General features: G+C 34.2%; 1 protein-coding gene across 20 annotated transcripts in view; it reads left to right on the top strand.

Moving 5' to 3' along the window:
- Positions 1-25,186, top strand: part of LOC144964520 (dedicator of cytokinesis protein 1-like) — a 98,221-nt gene that overhangs the window by 15,283 nt on the left and 57,752 nt on the right. For 11 of the 20 annotated variants that reach the window (XM_078898924.1, XM_078898914.1, XM_078898923.1 and 8 more), the window contains exons 15-30: positions 5,204-5,285; positions 10,515-10,642; positions 11,732-11,830; positions 12,160-12,235; positions 12,674-12,777; positions 13,190-13,370; positions 14,005-14,111; positions 16,600-16,689; positions 17,718-17,818; positions 18,664-18,804; positions 20,273-20,381; positions 20,631-20,701; positions 21,228-21,334; positions 22,341-22,465; positions 23,196-23,291; positions 24,513-24,548. In XM_078898924.1, the coding sequence (XP_078755050.1) occupies positions 5,204-5,285; positions 10,515-10,642; positions 11,732-11,830; positions 12,160-12,235; positions 12,674-12,777; positions 13,190-13,370; positions 14,005-14,111; positions 16,600-16,689; positions 17,718-17,818; positions 18,664-18,804; positions 20,273-20,381; positions 20,631-20,701; positions 21,228-21,334; positions 22,341-22,465; positions 23,196-23,291; positions 24,513-24,548 (1,653 nt within the window). The remainder of the gene's footprint in view (positions 1-5,203; positions 5,286-10,514; positions 10,643-11,731; positions 11,831-12,159; positions 12,236-12,673; positions 12,778-13,189; positions 13,371-14,004; positions 14,112-16,599; positions 16,690-17,717; positions 17,819-18,663; positions 18,805-20,272; positions 20,382-20,630; positions 20,702-21,227; positions 21,335-22,340; positions 22,466-23,195; positions 23,292-24,512; positions 24,549-25,186) is intronic. The other 9 variants (XM_078898916.1, XM_078898913.1, XM_078898927.1 and 6 more) reach the window with 1 other exon arrangement.

Below are 25,186 nucleotides of genomic sequence, written 5' to 3'. Positions count from 1 at the left end.
ATCCTTCTCTATCCTGAGCCAACTTTTTTATCTCATTCCAGGTCTTACCACTTCTCTGTATATCAGCTTCTTTAATTCTTCTCCATGTTCCTCGTGGCCTTCCCCTTGATCTTCTGCCCTGAGGGTTCCAGTCCAATACTTTCTTTGTTATAGTTGAGTCATTCTTTCTAAGCGTGTGTCCAATCCACCTCCACCGTCTTCTTCCTATATCCTCTCCCACTGGTTTCTGCTGTGTTCTTTTCCATACTTCTTCATTTTTTATTCTATCCATCCATTTTATTCTGAGTAGCTTACGCATGCACCTGTTTACGAAAATCTGTACCCTCCTTATACATGCCTGTGATGCGTTCCAAGTTTCACATCCATACAGTAGGACAGACTTCACGTTAGAGTTGAAAAGTCTTAGCTTTAGTTGAAGGGAGATATCTTTAGTTCTCCAAACTCTGTTCAAAGATGTGAATGCAGCCTGTGCCTTTCCTATTCGTGCTTTCACCTCTGCTTCCGTGCCTCCATCCTTGTCAATTATACTTCCGAGATAGCAGAAAGTGTCTATATCTTCGAGTTCCTGATCTTTTACTTTGATCTGCTCCCTTTGACGCGTACCTATCCTCAAGACCTTTGACTTTGCAGGGTGAATTCTTAGACCAATTGATTCCGAGAGGCTGTTTATAATTGTGGTTTTTGCTTGCATCTGGTCCTGGGTGTGGGACAGAAGAGCCAGATCATCTGCAAAATCCAGATCATCCAACTGTGTCCAGGGGTCCACTGTATCCCATTTCTTCTCCCTTTGGAGGTTTCCTTCATTAGCCAATCAATGGCAAGGATGAACAGGAATGGTGAGAGCAAGCATCCCTGCTTGACACCAGTCTTAATTTCAAAGCTGTCAGTAAGCTGATCTTCATGTACAACCCTGCAACTTGATCCTTCATACATTTCCTTAATGAGGTTTACTATCTTTTCAGGGAGTCCATAATGTGCCAGAATTTTCCACAATGTTGCTCTGTCAATACTGTCGAAAGCCTTCTCGTAATCCAGAAAGTTGACAATAAGAGGAGAGTTCCATTCTATAGACTGTTCTACTATGACTCGCAGAGAGGCAATCTGGTCGGTGGTTGAACGGTTTTTCCGAAAACCTGCCTGTTCGTCCCGCAGTTTAGCATCTGTTGCATTCTTAATTCTCTCTAAAATAATACGGTTGAAAACCTTTCCTGGGATAGAAAGAAGAGTGATGCCTCGATAATTATTACAATTACTGAGGTCCCCTTTCTTTGGAAGCTTGATAAGATGTCCTTCCTTCCAATCCTTTGGGAATATCCCGTCATTCCAGATTCTCTCAAATAGTGGGTGCAGGGCCTCAGCATTTCTTTTCGCATCAACTTTTAGAGCCTCCGGTGGAATCTGGTCTGGTCCAGCAGCTTTCCCCCTTTTCATCTTGTTAATGGCACCCACAATCTCTGCTATCGATGGTGGATCACAGCTAATTGGTAGCTCATTCCTTGCAGGCAAAATTTCTGGCTGGTTGTCTGGTGGTGGTCTGTTCAGAAGGCAGTTGAAATGTTCCCTCCATCGTTCAGATTGAGCCTCTTTTCCAAAAATAGTTTTCCCATCTTTGTCTTTGACTGGTACCTCTGGTTTCCCATATTTTCCAGCAAGTGTCTTGGTAGTTTGATAAAGGATCCTCATGTGTCCTCCAGTCGCTGCTGCTTCTGCTTTCTCTGCAAGTCTGTTCATGAATGCTTCCTTGTCTTTCTTCACAGATCTTTTGACTTCCTTAGCTATGGCTCGATACTGCTCTTGTGCATCCAGTCTTGAAGCCCTTGTTCGGCTTGCATTCACTTGTTCCTTCCTTGTTCTCCTCTTTTCAATAAGGTCCAAGGTGGTTGGACTTATCCATTCTTTATGTTCCGATTTCTTTACCCCCAATACCTCGTGGCAAGTTGTTATGTAGACTTCCTTGACCTTTGCCCAATGTGACTCTACATCTATGTCCTCCTCGAGCTCAGTAAGAGGTTGGAATCTATTACTCAATTGTAGTTTGAATTCCTCATTCTTTTCCCCATCAAGTGCATTCACCTCGAATTTTCTTCTTGTATGTGATCTGGCCCCGTGTTTTCTGAGTCGAAGCTTAAGCTTTGCCAATAGCAGGTGGTGGTCTGATCCAACATCTGCCCCTCTCCGTACTGTCACATCTTCCAATGAACGTCTGAATCTACGAGAGATACAAAAATGATCAATCTGATTCTCTGTCACACCATCTGGTGAGACCCAAGTTGCTTTATGGATCCTCTTATGGGGGAACACTGATCCTCCAATCACCAAACTGTTGAATGCACAGAAATTTGCAAATCTCTCTCCATTATCATTCATTTCTCCCATGCCATGACGTCCCATGATACCTTCATAGCCTACGTTATCCTGTCCCACTTTTGCATTAGCATCTCCCATCAATATGTTGATGTCTTTCCTTGGCAACTTGTCAATGACTTGTTGTAGCAGACCATAAAATGTATCTTTGTCCTCATCTATTGCATCATTTGTTGGGGCATAGATCTGTACAATGTTCATGTTGATCTTCTTACTCCGTGTTGTAAAGGACGCCATGATGATCCTTTCTCCGCATTGTTCCCATCCTCTCAGTGACTTCTGGGCAAACTTGCTTAGAATTATTCCTACTCCCTGTGTATGAATCCCGTCCCCTCTCCCTGAATATAAAATCTTCTCCCCAGACTTGAGGTGTTTCTGTCCGGATTGTATCCAGTGGGTTTCGCTTACTCCAAGTATATGCAGCCTGTATCTTCTCATCTCAGTCACAACTTGAGAGCTTTTTCCTGCTTCATACATGGTGCGAACGTTCCACGACGCGATTCGAAGCTGCTTGTTTGGCGAAGACGTCATCGGGTCAGCAGAGTCCTTTCGGCTTTGTCTGTTGTCCTTCATAAATTCTGTAATTCCAGAAACTCTTCGGTCGCCCAAGCTAAAAAAAGGATTTAGTTTGTCTGTCTGTGTTTCTGTAACGGTTTGAGTTTAACGGAAAGGGGTGTTAACCCTTTGCCAACCCCCAACCTGGAGGACCAGGTGACTCAAAGATGGGGGAATCACACACCATTAGTCGCCTTTTACGACACGCTGGCTTGGCGTTGGGCTATTCTTGACCCTCTCAGTTGAGGGACCCCGGACACCACACGGGGTTCTATGATATTATAGACATATAAATAAGGTATGTACAAGATAGATAAAGTATATAACATGGGCCACAACAGCTTAACTTTTGGTGATTGACTGACTTAAAATTTAAAACAAAAAACAAAATTCCCATAGGGGAAATTTATCTCTAGGGTCTATTCCAAGGGAAGACTGGAATAACCCAGGCATCAGCCACAGTGCAGTGCCGCAAATTGAGCTAGGGTGAGGTGAATTGCTCAAGGCCATACAGAGCAGCAGCGGGTGATCGAACTCGGTAATTATCGGTACAAAGCAAAGACTGTACCGCTGAGCTACACTGCCCCCAGATTTTCAAAAACAATACGTCATTTTTTACATGACTGCTTGCTATTCCTGCAGACAGGTGAACAAGCCACGGAGAGGTACTTCATATTAGTGGATATTTCAAAAGTTGTTTGTTGTAAATTCATTAAATATATTTACTCGGCTACTTGATCATAATACTAGTTGCAACTGAATGTCAGTTACGTTCTTTCTTCATAATTTTAAAGAAAATCTTTCATTTGCCTTTATACAATAAAATTTATATGAATTAGCAGATGATTAAGCTTGCTGATTACCATTCAAATACTTCATCCCACTTTTTACCACTTCGTTTGACAAAGAGGAGTAAAAGGTGTTTATTGAATATCCATATCTCACATGTAAAATAACAAAAACAAAACAAATTCCCCCTCTGTCATTTTGGGATTGGGTTATCAGATGAAGACATGGTTCCCAAAATTCTGTACTTACTTAAAAGTCATAATTTTTGCCAAGAAAAAAACAAAACAAATTAATGCAGTCATTTTGTGATTGGGTTATCAGATGAAGACGGGATTCCCAAAATTCTGTACTTAAAAATCAAAATTTTTGTTAGGAAAAAGCTTCTTTGACTGTGAGGATTCATCGTTGCATTGTACCTCCAGTTGTTAAAGGAAACCACACTCCTGGGGAAAATATTAATTTGTAATGAAATTTTGTGATGACAAAAAATTGCAAAAGTTGAAGTTTAATAAAAATAAAATTGAAATGAATGAAATCAAAGAGACTGATCAGTGAATAAAGTTGAAATTAGTCAGGCTTGATGGGTGTATGAGAGACTCTCATTGTAGTGAAATCAAAGGGACTGATAGTCATTTGACATGATTGTATCTAAACTTAAAAGGAATTGATGATGACGAATGTGGCCCTATTACACGTATTTATTAGAGAATTTTTAATCTTTGTAAAAATCACCAAAAAAAAAAAAAGTAATGGATAAAGGTTTCAAATGTATAATTAATTATCCTTCAATAGTCATTTCCTTATATGTTAAAATTCTGTGTATCATTAATTACCCTTCAATAGTCATTTCCTTATATGTTAAATTTTGTGTATCATTAATTACCCTTCAATAGTCATTTCCTTATATGTTAAATTCTGTGTATCATTAATTACCCTTCAATAGTCATTTCCTTATATGTTAAATTTTGTGTATCATTAATTACCCTTCAATAGTCATTTCCTTATATGTTAAATTCTGTGTATCATTAATTACCCTTCAATAGTCATTTCCTTATATGTTAAATTCTGTGTATAATTAATTATCCTTCAATAGTCATTTCCTTATATGTTAAATTCTGTGTATCATTAATTACCCTTCAATAGTCATTTCCTTATATGTTAAATTCTGTGTATCATTAATTATCCTTCAATAGTCATTTCCTTATATGTTAAATTCTGTGTATCATTAATTACCCTTCAATAGTCATTTCCTTATATGTTAAATTCTGTGTATCATTAATTACCCTTCAATAGTCATTTCCTTATATGTTAAATTCTGTGTATCATTAATTACCCTTCAATAGTCATTTCCTTATATGTTAAATTCTGTGTATCATTAATTACCCTTCAATAGTCATTTCCTTATATGTTAAATTCTGTGTATCATTAATTATCCTTCAATAGTCATTTCCTTATATGTTAAATTCTGTCAATGATGATGAATTTTATTTGACAGGTGAAAGAAAATTATCCCCATTTAGTTCTACCCAACACAATCATGGCCAGGAAGATGGGCTTTCCAGATGTCATCATGCCAGGTAAATTCAAGTTGTCGTATTTTCCTTTCAATCAATAACTTGTCTGCAGTGTTCATGGGTGATCAAAACTTTACAAAATGTATTCCTTGTACGTACAACTATATTCCATTCTTGATTTACAATGTAAACATCAGCTATAAATAGATGCATATATTTTTTTTAATTCATTATTAAATGAAGAGCCCAGTGCTTAAAGCATTTAGATCTGAGAAAGTCAGTTTTGAAAAAAAAAATGGAGGTTAATATTTGAACGAGGCTATGATAGAGTATACACAAAATATAATTGTAGTATTGAGATAAGGGACTTTGATTGTGTTTATATCATGAATAAAATTGGTGAGTGAACTGAGGTGATTGTTTTTCAAGTTTATCACTGATTATCTAAAAATCATGAAAATGTGACTTAAGTACTTTTAGCACTGGGGTCTTCTAATTTATTCTGTACTCAGTACACAATTTTCAGAATTCATTTCATCATAATGAAATGTTTTGATTGCTTATGAATTACTTTTTTCCCCCTTTAATACATATTAACACATATGCAAATGTTACTGACATCGTTTTTTATTTAACCTCCTTGAGTGATTCGAAATAATGGCCAGCAGTCGTATTGAATTAGACATTAGAGCTATGAATATTTGCAAGAGGATTTCATGTATTCACAACTTTCAACAAAGTTTTTAACAAAATCTTTTATGTTATTTATAGATGGTGATAAACATTTTGAAGACAGAAAACTTTTAAGGAGTTCTTAAGATCTAAAAATTTGTTATATTGCATTTTGTCTCATATCTCTAAACAGAGAGGCATTTTTGGAAAGTATTAATTTAAATCACTCAACCCTAACACTGACTATATCCGTAGTTTACCCGGGTTACTTTTACCCCATGCCTATTTATTACATTTTTCTGAGACAAATTATAGGCGTAGTATCACAGCTCATGCTTTTAGTTTTTGCATGTTAATGATAGACAGTCTAGTTGAATAAAACTATCTATGTACATACTCATTTTTTAATACTTTTTTTCCAGTTTTGAAAAGTAACAAAAATCGCTAGGATTGAATGAGTTAAGGAAGAACAAAAGAAAAGTCTGTTTTTTAAAATTATTTATAAGATGAAGAATTGTCCAACTTTTTATAGGATCCAATGACATGTCATGTTCTTCATTCTTTTTTTTTCTTGTTTTTTTTTTAACCTACAATTCTTCCTTCACTTAAACTTGATATAGGCATAGAAGAGGGTAAGGATCTCACTGAACTCTCCAGTGTGTAGTGCTTTTCATGTTTGCTTAAGCTTTAATGTGTGAATTTTACACATTTGGTTTTCTTTCTATAGTCATTCAGAAAATACTATCCGGCTCAAACCTCTTTCAAGATTTTTTTTTTTTTTAGATTTTAGGTATCTTTATAACATATTTCAAAATATCTGTTGATGAATTAGAATGTTCAAAATGTCTGTGTTTCAAATTGATGTGCTTTAATATTATGAGTTTGTCTTTATTTTTTTGTTTTTGTTTTGTTTTTGTTTTTCTTTTATTATTTTTTATTATTTTATTTATTTGCTTTTATTATTTGAGATTTCAATCATCTTTTATCGCTCTGCCTAGTATTCCTGCTATTTTATATGGGCATGTGAATTATTTTTTCTTCCAAAAATGATTTTTTTTTTACAAGACTTCACTTTTCTTTCATGGATATTGAATATTGATTATCATTAACGTTAGTGCCTGATCTACTCACTTTTCTGAATTGATACGGAATCTGACCATAAAATGTGACAAGTCCCGAATTGTTGAATTCCTTATAACAAACAGTCCACTTTATCATACATCTGTCATTCATGAAATTTTTTTAAGGTTCTCTGTTTCTCATTGTTACATAATATTGTTACCCGTGTGCTTTAAATTATTATATTAACATTGCTCTCTCTTATCAATTACTATAGAGGTAAGAATACTTAGTTATTGTCAGAAAAATGTTTTACCTCTTTTTTTCTGTTGGTGTTTTTTATTGTTTGTTTGTTGTTTTTGTTAGGTTATGTTTTGTTTGTTTGTTTTTATTTATTTACTATTTATTTTTGAGGAGCTAAGAATGTCAAATCGCCGGTTTTAATTCTACCTTTACTGTATTCTTCTATCCAAGGTCAGAAATGAATCCTCGTGTTTATGTCAATTTGTAATTTTAAAGTAATGTCTTTTAATTGAACTGCTTTCACGTCATGTAAACTGATAATACAAAATAAGGTGAGTGATAGGCAAAGAAAAGGAAACAAAGCAACAGAACTTATTCAGTTGAAAACTTTTTTTAATTTTTAGAAACTCGTTTATTTAGTCATTAAATAGTTCAGGACTCTTCAATTCTACTAAAAGTGCTGCTACTTTAGAACTGAAATTTGTGAGTTTTTGTCGTCTCATAGTGGGCAGGGAGGTATCTTGTTGTGCCTCCTATTCCCCTATATCCGTTTTCCAACTTGCTTTCTGTCTTTGTATTAAAATGAGATTACTTGGTTTTGTCTTGGCTCAGGTTGGAGTCATTGACTGGAAGGGAAACAGTCATCTATATAGTTTTAGTTTTGGGAGATGATATTTTTCATCCTTGTAAATCATCTCTCTGTTATGTACTTATATTTTTTGTTTTGAAATTAATGAGTTGTAAACATGTAAGTGTGCTCCTCTTAGTTGGATCTTGTGCTTGTGTCTAGATGGGACTTTATGATCCCAATCTAAGTACACTGACAGTGTGCTCTTGGAATCTCATCTTTCCCTATTTGAACCCGTCTGCTTAGTCTTACATTTTCTTTGCCTTTTCATTTGTAAATCTAAAGTTTTTGACTATCATTTTCTCTCTTTTTACTGGCGCTGAAATGACTTTGATGTTTCTCAAAGGCCGTAAAACCATAAAAGAAACCCCCAAAAAAACATATGAGTAAAATTATTTATATTTTATGCTTCCCTATGCAAATTTATGTAACTGAAATTTTATTTTGTTGAATTCTTCAGGGACATATTCTGGCTTTATCGTAACCTGACATAATATTTCACTTGCTACCAAGAGAGAAGTAATAGCAGTTCCTCTCGGGCTCCACTAAGGCCCTAGATGCATCACTGTTACTATTTTCTTGATAAAAACTCAGGACTACAGTATGACCAGAGAAATTTATGATTTAGAAGAATTCAGTCTCACTGTTTGAGGTTTAGTAGTTGTTTTATGTTATGGAATTCCTGTGCTCAGTGTTTTGTTGACTGATAGCTATAGAAAAAAAAGGTGATCTGATTCACTATTTTCTTCATAAGACTTATTTATTTGTTCATGTTTCTTTAGATTTTGTGTTTTTTTAATTAGCTGGATCTTTCTCATTTTTTTTTTTTTTTTTGGTTTAAATTCATGTCAGATTGTTGTATTCTTTCAATTGTCATAATGTGTCCTTGAGTGTCGTCAATTATTTTTGATAAGTAAATATCCATTTGGATACAGCTTTTGATGACCATCATAGATCTTGTTGAAATTTAACAGTGGAGCCAATCTAAAGCCCAAATTTTTAGCTTTTTAAAATTTTTTAATGAAAAGAAACTAATTTCAAACAAGATTACGTCATTATTATTATTAAAATTGAGTCGTGTTTTTGAATTTCTTGTCAAATTGGATGTTGCTTGATAAACATTTTCAGATGAAGCTTCATGCTACTTTCAAACCTCGTCTCCTACTGGTTTCACTGAGAGAGCAGAATTGAAGCTCACGTTATCACAACAGTTATGGCTGCTCTCTCTGTAAAAATTGTTAGATGTTCTTTTATGATAATTGATTGAGGTTATGATTGGATAGAGTTTAGTCTTGGCATTCAAGGATTCAACATGACAAAGACTTATCTGTCATTGTGTTGTTCCATTCCTACTGTCTGGTTTATTTTTTGTATCAAGTTTTCATACTTGTTGACATCATTTGTTAATAAATTGCCCGATATTTATAAAAACTAGTACTTCAATATAAAAAGTAGTACTTCAATATAAAAACTAGTACTTCAATATAAAAACTAGTACTTCAATATAAAAACTAGTACTTCAATATAAAAACTAGTACTTCAATATAAAAACTAGTACTTCAATATAAAAACTAGTACTTCAATATAAAAACTAGTACTTCAATACATTGCTTCACAGTTCCTAGATCCATCATTTCAATGGACACTTTCCTACTATTTGATTCATTTTTTAACACTGTCTGTCACCATGCATTCCTAAAGGTTCTGTAAAATTCTAATTGTAAAGATGTTGATATTCATTTTTGAAATTGCATTTAATTTTTCTGAACATGATGTTAATCATTTGGTATTTCCTCATCAATGTCAATGAACCGCAAATGTTAGAAAGACCATTCTCTTAATCTCATGCGAGTTCCTGCCGCTTTCTTCTTGTCTCACTGGGTGGGGTTCCTGACCTCCCATAGTGGGCAGGGAGGTACTTACTGTGTCTTCTATCCCCCTATATCTGTTTTCCAACTTGCTTTCTGTCTTTGTCTTGGAATGAGATTATTTGGTTTTGTCCTAGCCCTGGCCGGATACCCTGGCTGAGAGAGAAACAGTCAAATGTATAGATAGTTTTGGGAGATGATAATTTTTTCCTTGTAAATCATCTCTCTGTTATGCACTGTATTGTTTTCTTTATATTATATATGATTTGTAAAACATTTGAGTGTATTCCTTTTAGTGAGGACCTGTGCTTGTATCTGGATGAGACTTGTAGGTGATCTCAAACTAAGTACTTTGATAGTGTGCTCTTGGAATCTACACCTGTTTCTTAGTTGAACCAATTCCCCTTTGTTTTACCTTTTCTTGGGTGTATTAATTGTAATTCTATAATTTTTTACTATCCCATGTTCTTCCTTTTTGCTGGCTCTGATATGACCTTAATGTGTTGCAAGACCTTTAAAAACAAACAAACAAACAAACAAACATCCTCAATGGCTCATTCATCATCTCGTTTGTCGATAAAGGGAAACTCAAAATGTCCACTTCATTGTCTTTGTGAGTCAAATTTTAAGTTTTTACTTAACTTTTTAACTTTTTACTTCTTTGAGCTTCAAGCAACAAGATTAGCATTTGGTTGGTTGGTATTCAAACACATTGATTATGAATAAGAAAAGTACAGCCTTCATTTTCATTCACTATAAAGAAATAATAAAATTATAGTGGTTATTAATAAAAATGTCTGTCAATTTTCCCATAACTTAAAGGTGATGTGCGGAATGACATTTATGTGACTTTAATGCAAGGAGAGTTCACCAAGGGCCCGTCCAAATCCACGGACAAAAACGTGGAAGTCAGCATGAGTGTGTGCAACAGTAATGGAAATGTCCTGCAGGTAGTCACTCATTTTATCTAGTTTAATCTTTACGTTTAAAGATTGGTTAGTAGTTAGTAGTTTCACTGTTTTTGTTTGTTTTGTTTTTTTACATTTTATCAGGGGGGGGGGGGGGGGGGGGCTAATGAAAATCATGTTGATGATGATGATGATGATAATAATGATAATTATATTGATAATAATGATGATGATGGTGATAATAATAGTAGTCCTTACAGCAGCAGTATGGTGGTGGTGATTATGATAATAATAATAATAATGATAATTATATTGATAATAATGATGATGATAGTGATAATAAAAGTAGTCCTTACAGCAGCAGTATCGCTATGTAGAACTAACAAGTATAAATCAACGTTCGTTCCATCAGCAATAAAAATTTTGAATATTTCATATGGTACAGAAAAACCAAGGATTGATTCGTTGACTGATTAACTGATTAATTTATTTAATGTAAGATTAACTGACCAATTGATAATGATGATAATTTTTTTTGTCGAATTGCCACAATCGTAACAAATTGAAAACGAAATGAATATGTTTATGTTGTGTATATCGCACGTGTGAAAGAAAGAGAGGAAGAGAGAGAAAGAGAGAGAGAGAGAGAGAGAGAGAGAGAGAGAGAGAGAGAGAGAGAGAGAGAGAGAGAGAGAGAGAGAGAGAGAGAGAGAGAGAGAGAGAAAATAAGTAGGAGTGAAATATCTGTTCAATCTTACAGTTATCGTTTAACGTTATAACAAGTGTAACTAAATGACAAATTGCCATATTTATGGACAATAAAGATCTATTATTATTATTATTATTATTATTATTATTATTGAATTTACATTGAGCCAAAGTTTATATAATACTGTATTCAGTGACGTGTTGTAAGTCAGGAATTCAAGAAAACAAACAAGATAAACTCTTAACTTTTGTCTTAAATTCATGAATTATAGTCTGATAATTTTAGTATACAATGATTTCCAAACAGGTTTATAGTCGCATACATTAGCCAAATTTTTAAAAAATGTTTTTATTTTTAAAATATTTTTTTACCACCTTGCTTACATCTCATTTTGAATCAATATTCTCACCAATTATTTTCAGGATGTCATAAGTTATGGGTGCACAGACCAGATGGTATCGGAATACAAGTCCTTGGTCTACTATCACGAAGACAAACCCAAGTGGTACGAGATTGTCAAGGTATCAAATACTTTTTGACTGATTTGGTTGATGACTTTTTGTCATTGATTAATTTTTTCTGGGTTTTTTATATTTATATATTTATTTATTTTTTACATGAAATACAAACATGGTAGGTGAGCATGTTCTAGACTTTCTTAATATCTACTCGTAATGATAGAGACTGATGAGCCTGACATCATAGAAATGTTTCATGCGGAAATGATATCCAATTATATAACCTTTGAGTTGATTGATGTATTTTAGTGAGAACAAATCACTAACATGTGGTCTGAAAATAAAAACAAAACCCTGAGCAACGTCAACTTCGTTCCTACTATTTGTCACAGGTTGCCATTTCAACAGAGGAAGAATTCAAGGGACTTCATCTGAAGTTTGTCTACAGACACAAGTCATCTAGTGAAGGTAATTCTTGTCATCCAACAAGCTTTTCTCTATTTTGATTGGGAATTTTTATTTTTTGAAATTAAGTTAATAAATTGTTTGATATTTTCTAGCATTCCTTTCTTTGTTACTGCAACTTTTTGCCAAATTTCTATAATGAATTTTAAAACAATACTTCAATGTGTTTTACTGCGATTGTTATTTTCAAATGTAAATGAAAGTATTATAACTAACTTTTCTCTCCTCTACTTCAATGCTTCCCACTGCTATTGTTATTGTCAAATGTAAAATGAAAATATTAACTAACTTTTCTCTCCTCTACTTGAATGCTATTGTTAATTTCAAATCTAAAATGAAAGTATTAACTTAACTTTTTTTCTCCTCCACTTCAATGCTTCCCACGGCTATTGTTATTTTCAAATGTACATTTCTCTCCCTTGTTCTCAATCCGCTGTGCAGCCAAAGACAGATCAGAGAAACCATTTGCAATGTCCTTCATACGATTAATGAATGAAAATGGGACCACACTGGATGATAAAGTACATGAATTATTAGTCTATAAGGTTTGTACACATTTTTTTCTTGCATCATAAATAAAATAATTTTCTTAAAATTCTCATGTCAACTATGTTTTGTAAAGCGCCATTGAACACAGTGGGTCGAGTGGAGATTGGCACGCTATAAATTTTATTATTTATTTTTTTGTTTATTTATTTATTAATAGCAGATACTGTAGTGCCGAAGTTCAAAAGTAATGTGTGAAATCTGGGTGGGGTCTTTGGGTTTTGTTTTTGTTTTGTTTTTCTGAACAACTGAAGAAGAAATTAACAATAAGATTATTTTGATAATCTATAATCTACTCATGAAATTCAGATGTTTTATTTATTTTTTTTTATGTGTGTTTTTTTTTTAATGAACAACTGATGCAGAAATTGACAATAGGATTATTTTGATAATCTACTCAATGAAATTCAGATGGAGAGCAAGAAGCCCGACGATGCCAAAGTCTACTTGAGTCTTCCATGCAGCAAGCAAGAACAGGAGGCGATGAGTCCTTCTGCCAACCACAAATTGACAGCTGGAGGTTTGATTCTATCCTCCAAAGACTACCTCCAAGTGTCTTCATACGTTTGCTCAACAAAACTCACTCATAATGGTATACTTGATTTATTTTCGGATTTTAAAAAAATGTATTTAAATAGAATTATTGGAGTCCTCCTTTGCCTCAAAGAGTTGATCTTTTGTTTTTCTATTTTTCTTGTGCTGGAATGCCCAGATAAATTCTAGTTCTGGATTATGTAAATGTTGCTGCTCGAAGCTCAAAGAAATAAATAACAATGTGAAATGGAATGTAAGCTTCAATTTAATATACATTAAAGCGCATAATTGAGTCCTTGGAAAAGGCTCTTTACTCACATTCTCTCACCGTACTTAGGTGTAAAATGAGTACCTGACCGTTAAAAGTGTTGTATCTGTCCGAAAAAAGATTGTATTATTGCTTAACATTCGTCATGTCTCGTCCTACATAGTAAGTGTTTCTGTTGGCCAGGGACACCTTGTAAAGCGCTTTGAGCATGTTTAGTGAATATTGCGCTATATAAAAAATCTCAAAAAAAAGCTCAATAGAACTTTTGACTATCTCATTTTCTTCCTTTTTATTGGCGTTGATCTGACCTAAATGTGTTGCAAGCACCATAAAACCCTTAAAAACAAACCCAAAAAAACAAAACTAATCAAAGTTATGTCAGGTTTTAAGTTTGGCATAATATTGATTTTACATTTGATTCCAGTTGATTTATTGGGACTGTTGAAATGGCATGAAGTACTAGATGACACCAAAGCATTGAAAACCTACCTGGAGCACTTAATGAAGGAGGAAGGGGAGGAAATTGTCAAGGTTGGTTTGCCTTTCTTTTTCACATATTATATATCCTAACCCACCCCATTACCAACTATGGGAAAATCCTCACATTCGTTACGATACAACCTATATTTTTCTCATTCAGATTTATTTTGTACATCACAAAATTTGAAGAATAATTTTGTTATAGTTATAAGGTAACTTAACTAAATTATGTATAGCATGTTTTTATTCTATTTGAGTTAGGGTAGAATCGGGTAAGTTCGCCGACGGGGAAATTCGCCGCGACCCTCCACCCCCAAGAAATAATGCTTGGTGAACATTTATCCTTACACCCCTCACGTTGGAATAGTCCATATTCAAAAGACAAGATGTGAATGTACGTATTGCTTCAGTTTGAAGGAAGCAAATGAGAAATCTTTAAGAGTTATAGCACTTCAAAATGACATGTAGTAATCAAGATGTTGTGACATCCTTGACTTTTTTATTGTAACGGCAACCCTACACTAATGTTCCCCTAGTTTGTGCAGTTGAATGTGAAAGCCCTGGTCACAAAATCAATGTTGTATTGACTTTGTGGTCATCCATATCCATTTTATTTTCATTATCAGTGTATATTATCATCAGAAAAATATTTCTAAAAATTGTAATACAATATTTCAAAAATCTATAATTTCGGGTAAATTCACCGATACTTTCGGGTAAATTCGCCGCACATCACTATCATCATACTATAATTATTCCAAAGACGACTTTAGTGTGCAATAGACGCTGTGCGTTAGCACTAAAATATAACTAAGTTAAGAAAAGTAAATAATAAATATGTAAGTGGGTTTAATAACCACAAATCAGTCGACTCGGGTATGGATGGGCAGCAGGCTATGATCTTGTGATTGGCATTGTAATGTGTCCACAGGAAGGCACTTTACATACATCATCACACTCGATTCCAAGTGCCAATAAATATGTGTTAATATTGCACTATTGGATAATGTAGAGAGATTTGAGGACAAGAAGAGTTTAAGAAATGGAAATTGTTCCTCATATTGTCTTGTAGGGAGAAAAACTAAGTACAAAATCTCGCGGCGAAGTTACCCGCCAGTGGCGGCGAAGTTCCCCGATGTGCGGCGAATGTACCCGACAACAGTGGCAGTTTTAAAAGGACTTTTGTGAATAAAATACAATATAAATCTACGTTAACACTTCATAAAAACATAATTGATTGGCCAGGTAAACTTATTGTCAGTGTTTGGGTTGCCCAATTGGCAAATTGGCCTCCCACGGCAGGCCAGAAGTGAGACAGTGAAAAAACGGCGAAATTACCCGATTTTACCCTAGAGTTTTATAATTCTAAATTATGTTGTGGGATAATATACGATTCTTCCATCTCTTTGTATTTATTAAAAGAGTTATTTTTATTGTGCCCAATAACACAATGAGCTTGTGAGTATGTGTCATTGCACGATAAACATATAACGAGTTTAATAAATACAAAGAAATGAAAGAATACATTTATTCTACCCCTCCAAGTAAGTTTATTAGATATTTTATAACCAAATGGTATGGTATTAGTACTTCTATCACCATAATTTGTATCTTTCTCCTTCTACTTGAATGACAATTTGACCCAAAACTAAAAACGTTGGATTTGTATTCATGCGCACCAAAAGATTATTTATAATTACCATTCAGCTGTTTTTTACACCTAATTTCACACCAATAAAATGTGCGAAAATATTCTGCAATCATATAATTTTTATTCAACGCGTTCAAAGCATTTTTCAACGATTAAGTATTTACTAAGAAATGATAGGGTTTTCCAATGAGAGGTCTGGAATAATGATGTTTTGTGGATAATCCAGAAAATGGTTGGTAAGGAGAGAGAGTTAATGCTAGTCACAATCAGAATTACTTTTGATACAAATATATTAAAAGTGTGTCCGATACAGCACCAGATAATGCAGAGAGAAAATGCAAATAAAAAATTGACTGTTTGTACACCCACCTGACTGTGCTATATACAGACTTGAAAATCTATAAATTTTCGTAATATTTGGAAGATTAAAATTGTAGTCACTATAGCTAACTAAAATAATCAACAATTCACCCCACACAAGGATTATATAACACTTCACGATCCTTAACATTGTGCACTCTGTCATCAAATTTCATTTTTGATAAGTTTGAATGAATTAGAGATGTCATAAACAATTAGAGATGTCATAAACAATTAGAGATGTCATAAACAATTAGAGATGTCATAAACAATTCGAGATGTCATAAACAATTAGAGATGTCATAAACAATTAGAGATGTCATAAACAATTAGAGATGTCATAAACAATTAGAGATGTCATAAACAATTAGAGATGTCATAAACAATTAGAGATGTCATAAACAATTAGAGATGTCATAAACTTCTGAAAGTGGAGTCAACATTGCGTAATTCATTTAGTTAATATACGAATATATATAGATTTCATTTTGATTTAAATTTATAAATGACATCAATCTATTTCCACAGTTTTTACAAGATCTGTTGGACAGTTTGTTCAACATTTTGATGCAGCATTCTAATAATGAATTGTGTGATAACCTAGTCTTTGATGCATTGGTAAGTGGTTTGACATATTGGTTATCAGTAGTGGTAAAAAAATATTTATCACAATAAAGATAATAATGATGATGATGATAATAATAATAATAGTAATAATAATAATAATAATAATAATAATAATAATAATAATAATAATAATAATAGTAATAGTAATAATAATAATAATAATAGCAACAACAACAACAACAACAATAATAATAATAATAATAATAATAATAATAATAATAATAATAATAATAATAATAATGATAATAATAATATTAATAGTAATGCTAGAAATCTATTGATTGAAAGATTACAATAATGATACTCGTGGTAAAGATAATATATCAACTTAAATATATCCATATATGGGTGATGTATAAACATATCTTTAACCATCACACACACACACACACACACACACACACACACACACACACACACACACACACACACACACACTCATGCATACATACATATAGAAGATAACCATAATAAGGTAACAATGCATGATATTTACATACAAGATTGAAAGGCATGTCAACAGCAGTACAAACAAGTATTATTCATCATGTATAAATCTCCTTTCATATAGTTCCCTGTCTACTTACACCTTGAAATAATCTATTTGTTTGTCTGGCTGAGAAAACCCGGAAAGAAATTGAGTTATGTATACAGTGGTGTAGACCACATCTTTCTGATCATTTAACCACTTTAAATTTTCTTTCTATGTCTATTAGAACCCAAGTTATGAATTTTTTCTGAAAAAAGTTTGTTGCTATGGGAAACACTTTATCTTCGATTTTGGCTCATATCTCGAATCGAAACTTGCCGCATCTTCCCAGGTTTTCTCAGCCAGCCTCACATATTATGATTGTTCAGTCATATATGTATTTTAAAGCAAAAAGTTCCCTATCCCTATGTTGCATGTTTGACAGGTAAATTGTTTTGGAAAATAAATATTTTTGTTTTTAAACAAAGACAACTAACTACTGTGGAATGAGTGAAAAATGAATATTCGTGATGCTTTCTTTCTACAACAGGTGTACATTATAGTATTAATCTCGGAGCGCAAGTACCTTCAGTTCAGACCAGTATTGGATGCTTACATTGACTCTTCATTCAGTTTTGCCATGGCATACAAGTAAGCGGATGGGAATTTCATCATGCATTTTATCCATGATTCTCTAAATGTAGTTTCGAAAATTAACATATCTTGTTGTTTTTATCATTGTCGTAATGGTTCCTTTTGCTGTTCTTGTTTTGTCAGTTTTTGTTTGTTTGGGTTTTTTTTTTTCTTTCTTAATTTTTTGTTTTAAAAAGAATTATTCTTGTAATTTTTGTCTTCTTTCTTCTTAATTTGTAGTTTTAAAAAGAATTATTCTTGCCAGTCCAATCTCTATACCATAGAAAATTTACCTAATATTACTACAACGGCGACTTTATTACTATAACCACCACCGCCGATGTTACTACTACAATTGCTACAATTATTGATCATTATTTTTTTTTCTTCTTCTCAATTTGTAGTTTTAAAAAGAATTATTGTTGTCAATCTAATACCACATAAAATGTACCTTATATTACTACAACAGCTACTTTATTACTGTAACCACCACCACCACCGATGTCACTACTACAATTGCGGCTATGTGGTCTAGTGGTATGACACTCGCTTTCGGATCGGAAGGTCCTGGGTTCGAGCCTCGCTCGTCGCATAGTTGAGTCCTTGGAAAAGGCTCTTTACTCACATTCTCTCATCGTACTCATTTGTAAAATGAGTACCTGGCCGTTGACAGCGTTGTCTTTGTCCGAAAAATTGTAATATCGCCTGACAGGCAACATGTCCCCTCCTACATGTTAAATGTTGCTGTTGACCAGGGACCCCTTGTAAAGCGCTTTGAGCACATTTTAGTGGATATTGTGCTATATAAAAGCTCAATTTTTAAAAAAAGATTTTAATTGCAACAATTGTTCTGACTATTTCAGCAAGCTAATGGTGATTCTGAAAGACTATGTGGATAAAGCCAATGAGAAATGTCCCCAGGGTGAAGTGTCCTTACTCCCAGCCATCAAGTCATTAGAATACATCTTCAAATTTATCATCAAATCCCGGTGCCTTTTTTCCATGTATGTGTTTACTCTTCATCTTTTATTGTATTGAGTATTGCGCAGCTATGTGGTCTTGTGGTATGACACTGGCTTTCGGATCGGCAGGTCCTGGGTTCGAGCTTCGCACGGTGCATAGTTGAGTCCTTGGATTAGGCTCTTTATTTACAGGTATAAAATGAGTACCTGACCATTAACCATTGTCTCTGTCCGGAAAATAATGTTTATATTGCCTGACAGGCGTCATGTCCCATCCTACATGTTAAGTGTTGCTGTAGGCCAGGGACCCCTTATAAAGCACTTTGAGCGTGTTTAGTGGATATTGCGCTACATAAAAGCTCAATTTAATGTAAAGAGTTTCATAGGAATTATGATGAATATATAAATGTTTGCAGCTATGTGGTCTTGTGGTATGACAACCCGCCTTTGGACAGGAAGGTCCAGAGTTCAAGTCCCACTCTTAGCAGCGTATAGTTGAATTCTTAGAAAAGACTTTTTACTTACATTCTCTTACCATTTTCATGTGTATATTAAATACATGGCTGTTAACAGTGTTGTCTCTGTCCAAAAAAAAAAAAAGTAATATCACCTAACAGGTGGCATGTTTCTTCTTACATGTTAAATGTAGCTGTCGGCTAGGGAACCCTTGAAAGGCGCTTAGAGCACATTTAGTGGATATTGCGCTATATAAATGCTCAATAAATTTTTTTGAGAGCTAGTCAGTTTTTTCAGTACAATTGGGTGAATTTCTTCAATTCTTACGTCTGTTTTCTCTGTCCTTCATATAGATTGAGACCATTTGCTTTTTTTTGTCCAGGTCCCTACTGCAATCCTTCACTGCCGGGAAGGCACTCATTTATGGGCGTGATAGTGTAGTATTTTACAAGGGGCTAAACATAGCTTACCTCCTTGGCTTGTTGTTTTTTTTATAAATTTAATTTTTTCTTGCCATATTTAGAAAATCAGTGTTGTTAAAATTTTCTTAAGTCTTTGAGCAATACTTAATTATCAAATAATTACAAATCATACTTCGCAATAATTTGTAACAGTTCAGCACAAGATGGAAAGTCCTTCAGAGCCAATAGGCACATGAAGTCGGAGTTTATCCCAGTTTTTATAACGTGAAACGAACAATAGCAGTTGCTTGCTACCCTTTGGATAGGACGCTAGTCTATCGCAAAGTACTTTCCACCAGACCTGACACCCAGCTACCCAATTATGCTGGGCAGACAGGGGGGTCAGAAAAAAATCTCGACCTCACTCGGGATCGATCTCAGTCCCTTTGATTGTGAAGCAAGTGCTCTACCAATTGAGCTATTGATACCCCCCCCCTCCAGTACAATATAAACTTGCTTAAAATCATAAACTCTCTGACATAGACAACTTAAAAAAAAAAAAAGAATTACGTAAAATTTGATAAATATCAACGAAATTCATTTGACGTCGTTAAAAATTCACATATATTATTCTTGAATAATTCACTGAACAGGATCAACGAAGGTCGTGGAAAACAACAGTTTGAGATCTCCTTGAAGCAGCTGATCACGGCCATCAATAACATGATGGTATACGCAACTGACAAAACCCTCCTGGTACAGGTAAGACGGAAGATACTTTTGTTATGACAATATTAATATACAGTCACAGAGAGAGGGGGAAGGGGGGTTATTATTTATTTTGTTATATATATATATATTTTTTTTTTTGTTTTTTTTTTTTTTAATTAAAAAAAAAAAATTCATTTGTGTTTTCTATTTTTAAAAACTGGTTCAATTTCTTTCATTTGAATAGTGAAGCTGGTCCATCAGGAACAAGTCATTACCATATTTTTAAAATACAATTTTCAGGGAGCTGCCTTGAAATACATGAGTTGTATTATATCAGACGTGATGACAGTGTTTGACCCTGTATCATTAAGGTCAGTCTTGATTTATTCTCATTAGAAAATAGAAATAACTATCACATTGACTTGCAATAGGGCATTTGCCGCGTATCCCTAAATTGAACTCTTATGACAGCATGTTGATTATCTCTTGCAGTATTATTAGAGTTTATTGGTACAAAGCTCTTATCTGTAATAGATTATAAGCAAGTTACAAGTTTCTTTTGCATTTATACATGCGGTCAAGATCAATTTACGAGCTAGAGGTGTTTAAATGAGCCAATAAAATGGGGAGAAAAATAAAGGGAGTAAATGGGGCTCTTGTAAAAGCCGACAACATTTAATATCTTATATATTTCACTCACTTACCGTATTTTTTTTCCCAGTGATAAGATTGGAAAAAGGTTTAAAGAAATTTTAAAGAAATTGTTTGTATTCAAAATAATAAGAGGAATCACTATCTAGTATCGATTCAATGTAAGTACTCCCACCTCATTGTCACACTTGCTAACTGGAAAGTTGACAGATTAAATAGTAATGTGTTTCATATCTTTCATTTCAGTGAGCTTCTGGTCCAGTTCATCAACAGTCTTCCCCCAGACCGACTCACAAAGCAGAAAATGAAGTGCATTGACCAGATCATTCTCACTGAGCTCTTTGATTTACACAGTAGGTTATTTATTTTTACTGTCATTATTATCATTGTCATTATGCCTGTCATTATCATCATTGTCATTTTAGTTGTCATCATCAATTATCATCATCATCATCACCATCAACATCACAAGCACCACCATCTTTCTGGATGGGTTCCTTCAATGGTGGACAGGAGCTCACTTGCTGGTTCTTCTATCCCTCTTTATCTGTTATCCGAGTTGCTTTTTGTCTTTCTCTTGGAATGAGATTCATTGGTTGGGTCTAGCCTTGGCCGAAGTCCTTGGCTGGGGGGGAGGGGGAGGGGGGCAGTTGTGTAGTATTAGTTTTGGGAGAGGATACTTTTTTCCTTGTAATTCATCTTTCTGTTATGTACCGCAATAATTTCTTTTTGTTTTGACTATTGTGTTTTGCAAGCATTTGAGTATATTCCTCTTGGTGAAATTCTGTGCTTGTATCTGGATGAGGCTTTTAGGTGATCTCAAACTAAATTCACTCCATCTGTCCCCTACTTGAACCATTCCTCTATGTCTTAATTTTTATCTTATGCTTTCAATTATAAGTCTAGAATATTTTACTATCTCATTATCTTTCTTTTTACTGGTGCTGAAATTACCTAAATGTATTGCAAGTGCTGTAAAACCCTTAACATTTTTTTGGGTTAAATTTAGCTTTTATATAGCGCAATATCCACTAAATGTGCCCAAAGCGCGTTACAAGGGGTCTCTGGCCAACAGCAACACATAACATGTAGGACGAGACATAACACCTGTAAGGCAATATTACAATTTTTTCGGACAGAGACAACGCTGTTAACGGCCAGATACTAATTTTACACCTGCGTACAGTGAGAATGTGAGTAAAGAGCCTTCTACAAGGACTCAACTATGCGCTGAGTGAGGCTCGAACCCAGGACCTTCCGATCCGAAAGCGAGTGTCATATCACAAGATCACATAGCCTCTCAAAAAACAAAACAAAGCTTCATCATTTTGATTCATAATTTTTTCACATTTTCTACAGATTGTCGTCAAGTCCTCTTGCCAGCCTTTCTAAGACACACACACGAGTTGATGATACAAAAGGAAGAGATGGAAGAATGCATCTCCATTCTCAGCCATATCATGGATAAAATGTGGAAGAGTGACGTAAGTCTTATTATGATATCAGATGTAAATGTTGCTGCTCGAAGCTCGAAGAAATAAATAACAATGTGAAATTGAATGTCAGCTTCAATTTAATATACGAAAACAGATAAAATGGACGTTTCAGGTTTCCCATTTATCAACGAAACAGGATGAATGAAACACTACAGACGAAGGAGATAATGTGGTTGTGGTATTGTCAAGATGAAGAAACAGTTTCATTCATCCTGTTTTGTTGATAAAGGGGAAACCCAAAACATCAATTTTATCTGTTTTCGTATATTAAATTGAATCTTACATTCAATTTCAAATTGTTATTTATGAAGTCATGGCTTTTAATCATCATGAAAAATCTTGCTTCTCTTAGAACCTTTGTTTTCCGTTTCTCCATGTTTTCTGATACAGCTCTCTCTACTCATTACCCATTTTATCATTTTTTATTCTGTCTGGGTCAAAGGGCATCAAATTCCGATTTTTAAAAAAATAGTTTCAACATTTTTAGATTTGCCAGTAATTCTGTGATCATTGGCAAAATATGAAACAGCGGCTGTACGGAACAATTTTTTTAAAAATGGATGCTTTGTATTTAGTTTTTTAAAAAGCTAATAAAATCTTCCAGCCCGATATAATGTATCAGCAAACAAAACTATGTTTAAATATTGATAGTCTGGCGGATACAATTTAGTGAGGACTACTCATTGTCATTAACTATTATGAATGTCTGGTCTGATAGAAACACCGAGATCAAGATATCTCCATCATCATGGACAAAGTGTTGAGGACTGTCATCCAATCTGTGGTGGGGATGGAGCAGAGTAATAGTCAGGAGGTAAGAGTTCTCTCCCCTCTTCTCTCTTTTCTTCTTTTCTCTTTTCTCTTCTTTTCTCTTTCTCTCTCTCTCTCTCTCTCTCTCTCTCTCTCTCTCTCTCTCTCTCTCTCTCTCTCCTCTCTCCCTCTCTCCCTCTCTCCCTCTCTCCCTCTCTCCCTCTCTCCCTCTCTCCCTCTCTCCCTCTCTCCCTCTCTCTCTCTCTCTCTCTCTCTCTCTCTCTCTCTCTCTCTCTCTCTCTCTCTCTCTCTCTCTCTCTCTCTCTCTATTATTGTAATATCACAATGTTTTTCTTTTTTTTTCCTGTTTAAAATATATACTTGTTTTTCCCAACATGAAAAATTCTTTTTTTGAGTGCTGAATACTCTAGATTGTTGGTAAGAACAGCATCCATTGAGCTAAGGAACCCAAACATCCAATGGAATTTGTCCTCATGTTGATATTGAATAATTTTCTATCATTTATCTCTAACAAATGCGAAGAATAAGATCATTTATCTTTCAGTGATTTCATATTTTGTCGCTCAGTCCAAATGTGAGAATGAATGGACAATACGATAAAAAGGAGAAGAAACAAAACCAACAGTTTGTGAAAAAGGAATATTGGATGATTGACATTGTTTGAATAATATCCCAGCAGACCTGGTAGTTGCATATGATAACGGCACCAAAAACAAAACGGATGATAAAACCTGAAAAAAAAAAGAAGAAAAAAGCAACAAGAAAACAATTGTTGATTTTTATGTTCTATGTTTTATTGCATGTATTGAAAGAAGTCTTTACTATTCTTTTTTTTTTAAGAAGTAAAGAAAAAAAAAATCAATACAGGGATGTCTTTTTTATGGTTAAAACTAAAACCGGTTTTTAAATAAATTTCTGGCTGACCTTGTCCAGTGTGGTGAGTTTGAATTTTTAAAAGATGAAAGCATTGGTTGTTTAAAGGCAACAGTTAAGGAGAAGCGAGATGGATTTGGATCCTTTTCTATGATTTAAGGGTGATATCATTTGATGAAGGGAAGCTTTGCACGAAATGTTGTCCTATTAGCTCTTTGCAAGAAATGTTTTTTTGGCTTTTTTAAATTTTAGCAAAGGGCATCCCTAAAAACAAATTAGTTCTATAGGCATTAACTCTTTCGAGTTATTATGAATGGAAAATTGAACAAATTTGAGAGAGTTGAATGTTGTCATAAGTAATAATTGTGTATTGTTCACCATTCTACCATAGCAAACTGTGCGAACTGTGAAAAAACGTAGACTTGAGGTAAAAAACGAGACCAATTCTCAGAATGTTCTTATATCAAACTTTTATTCTGTACCTATATAGTATTTATCATGCTGTGTCACTGCACATCGTATTTCACCTTGCAATGTTTGAGTGTGCACAGCGAATGAATAATTTGTCAGTGTAGCTTTGAATGGAGACAAGTCCATGATGCATCATGATTTTTTTGGTTTTTTTTTCTTTTATTTTTGCTTCTTAGGATGATTGATTTTTTAATTTAACTTTTAATCATTGTTTTTTGTTTGTTTTTTTTTTTTTTGTTTGTTTTTTTTCTATTTTGCATGTTTTATAATAATATGCATCGCACTTGCTCCTTTTGATGTGGGAATTGTTATGAAACAGAGGGGGGGATGGGATAGAGGAAAGAAGATCAACAATTTGGCTGCTCTCATTGCTCTAGCTCTTTACTTGTGTTTTCTAAATTTTAATGTCACTTAAATCTCTCTCTATCTCTCTATCTCTCTCTCTCTCTCTCTCTCTTTCTCTCTCTCTCTCTCTCTCTCTCTCTCTCTCTCTCTCTCTCTCTCTCTCTCTCTCTCTCTATTTATCTCTCCCTCCATTTCTCCACTAACACCCCCCCCCCCCCTTTTTCTGTTTGTACTTTTGCGGTACTGGTG

The sequence above is a fragment of the Berghia stephanieae genome, chromosome 2, assembly GCF_034508935.2.
Source record: "Berghia stephanieae isolate SIO BIC M18660-M18661 chromosome 2, UCSD_Bste_1.3, whole genome shotgun sequence".
Taxonomy (NCBI): Eukaryota; Metazoa; Mollusca; class Gastropoda; order Nudibranchia; family Aeolidiidae; genus Berghia; species Berghia stephanieae.
Note: the sequence above shows the minus strand (reverse complement) of the source record. Positions and strands in the feature narration are given on the sequence as shown.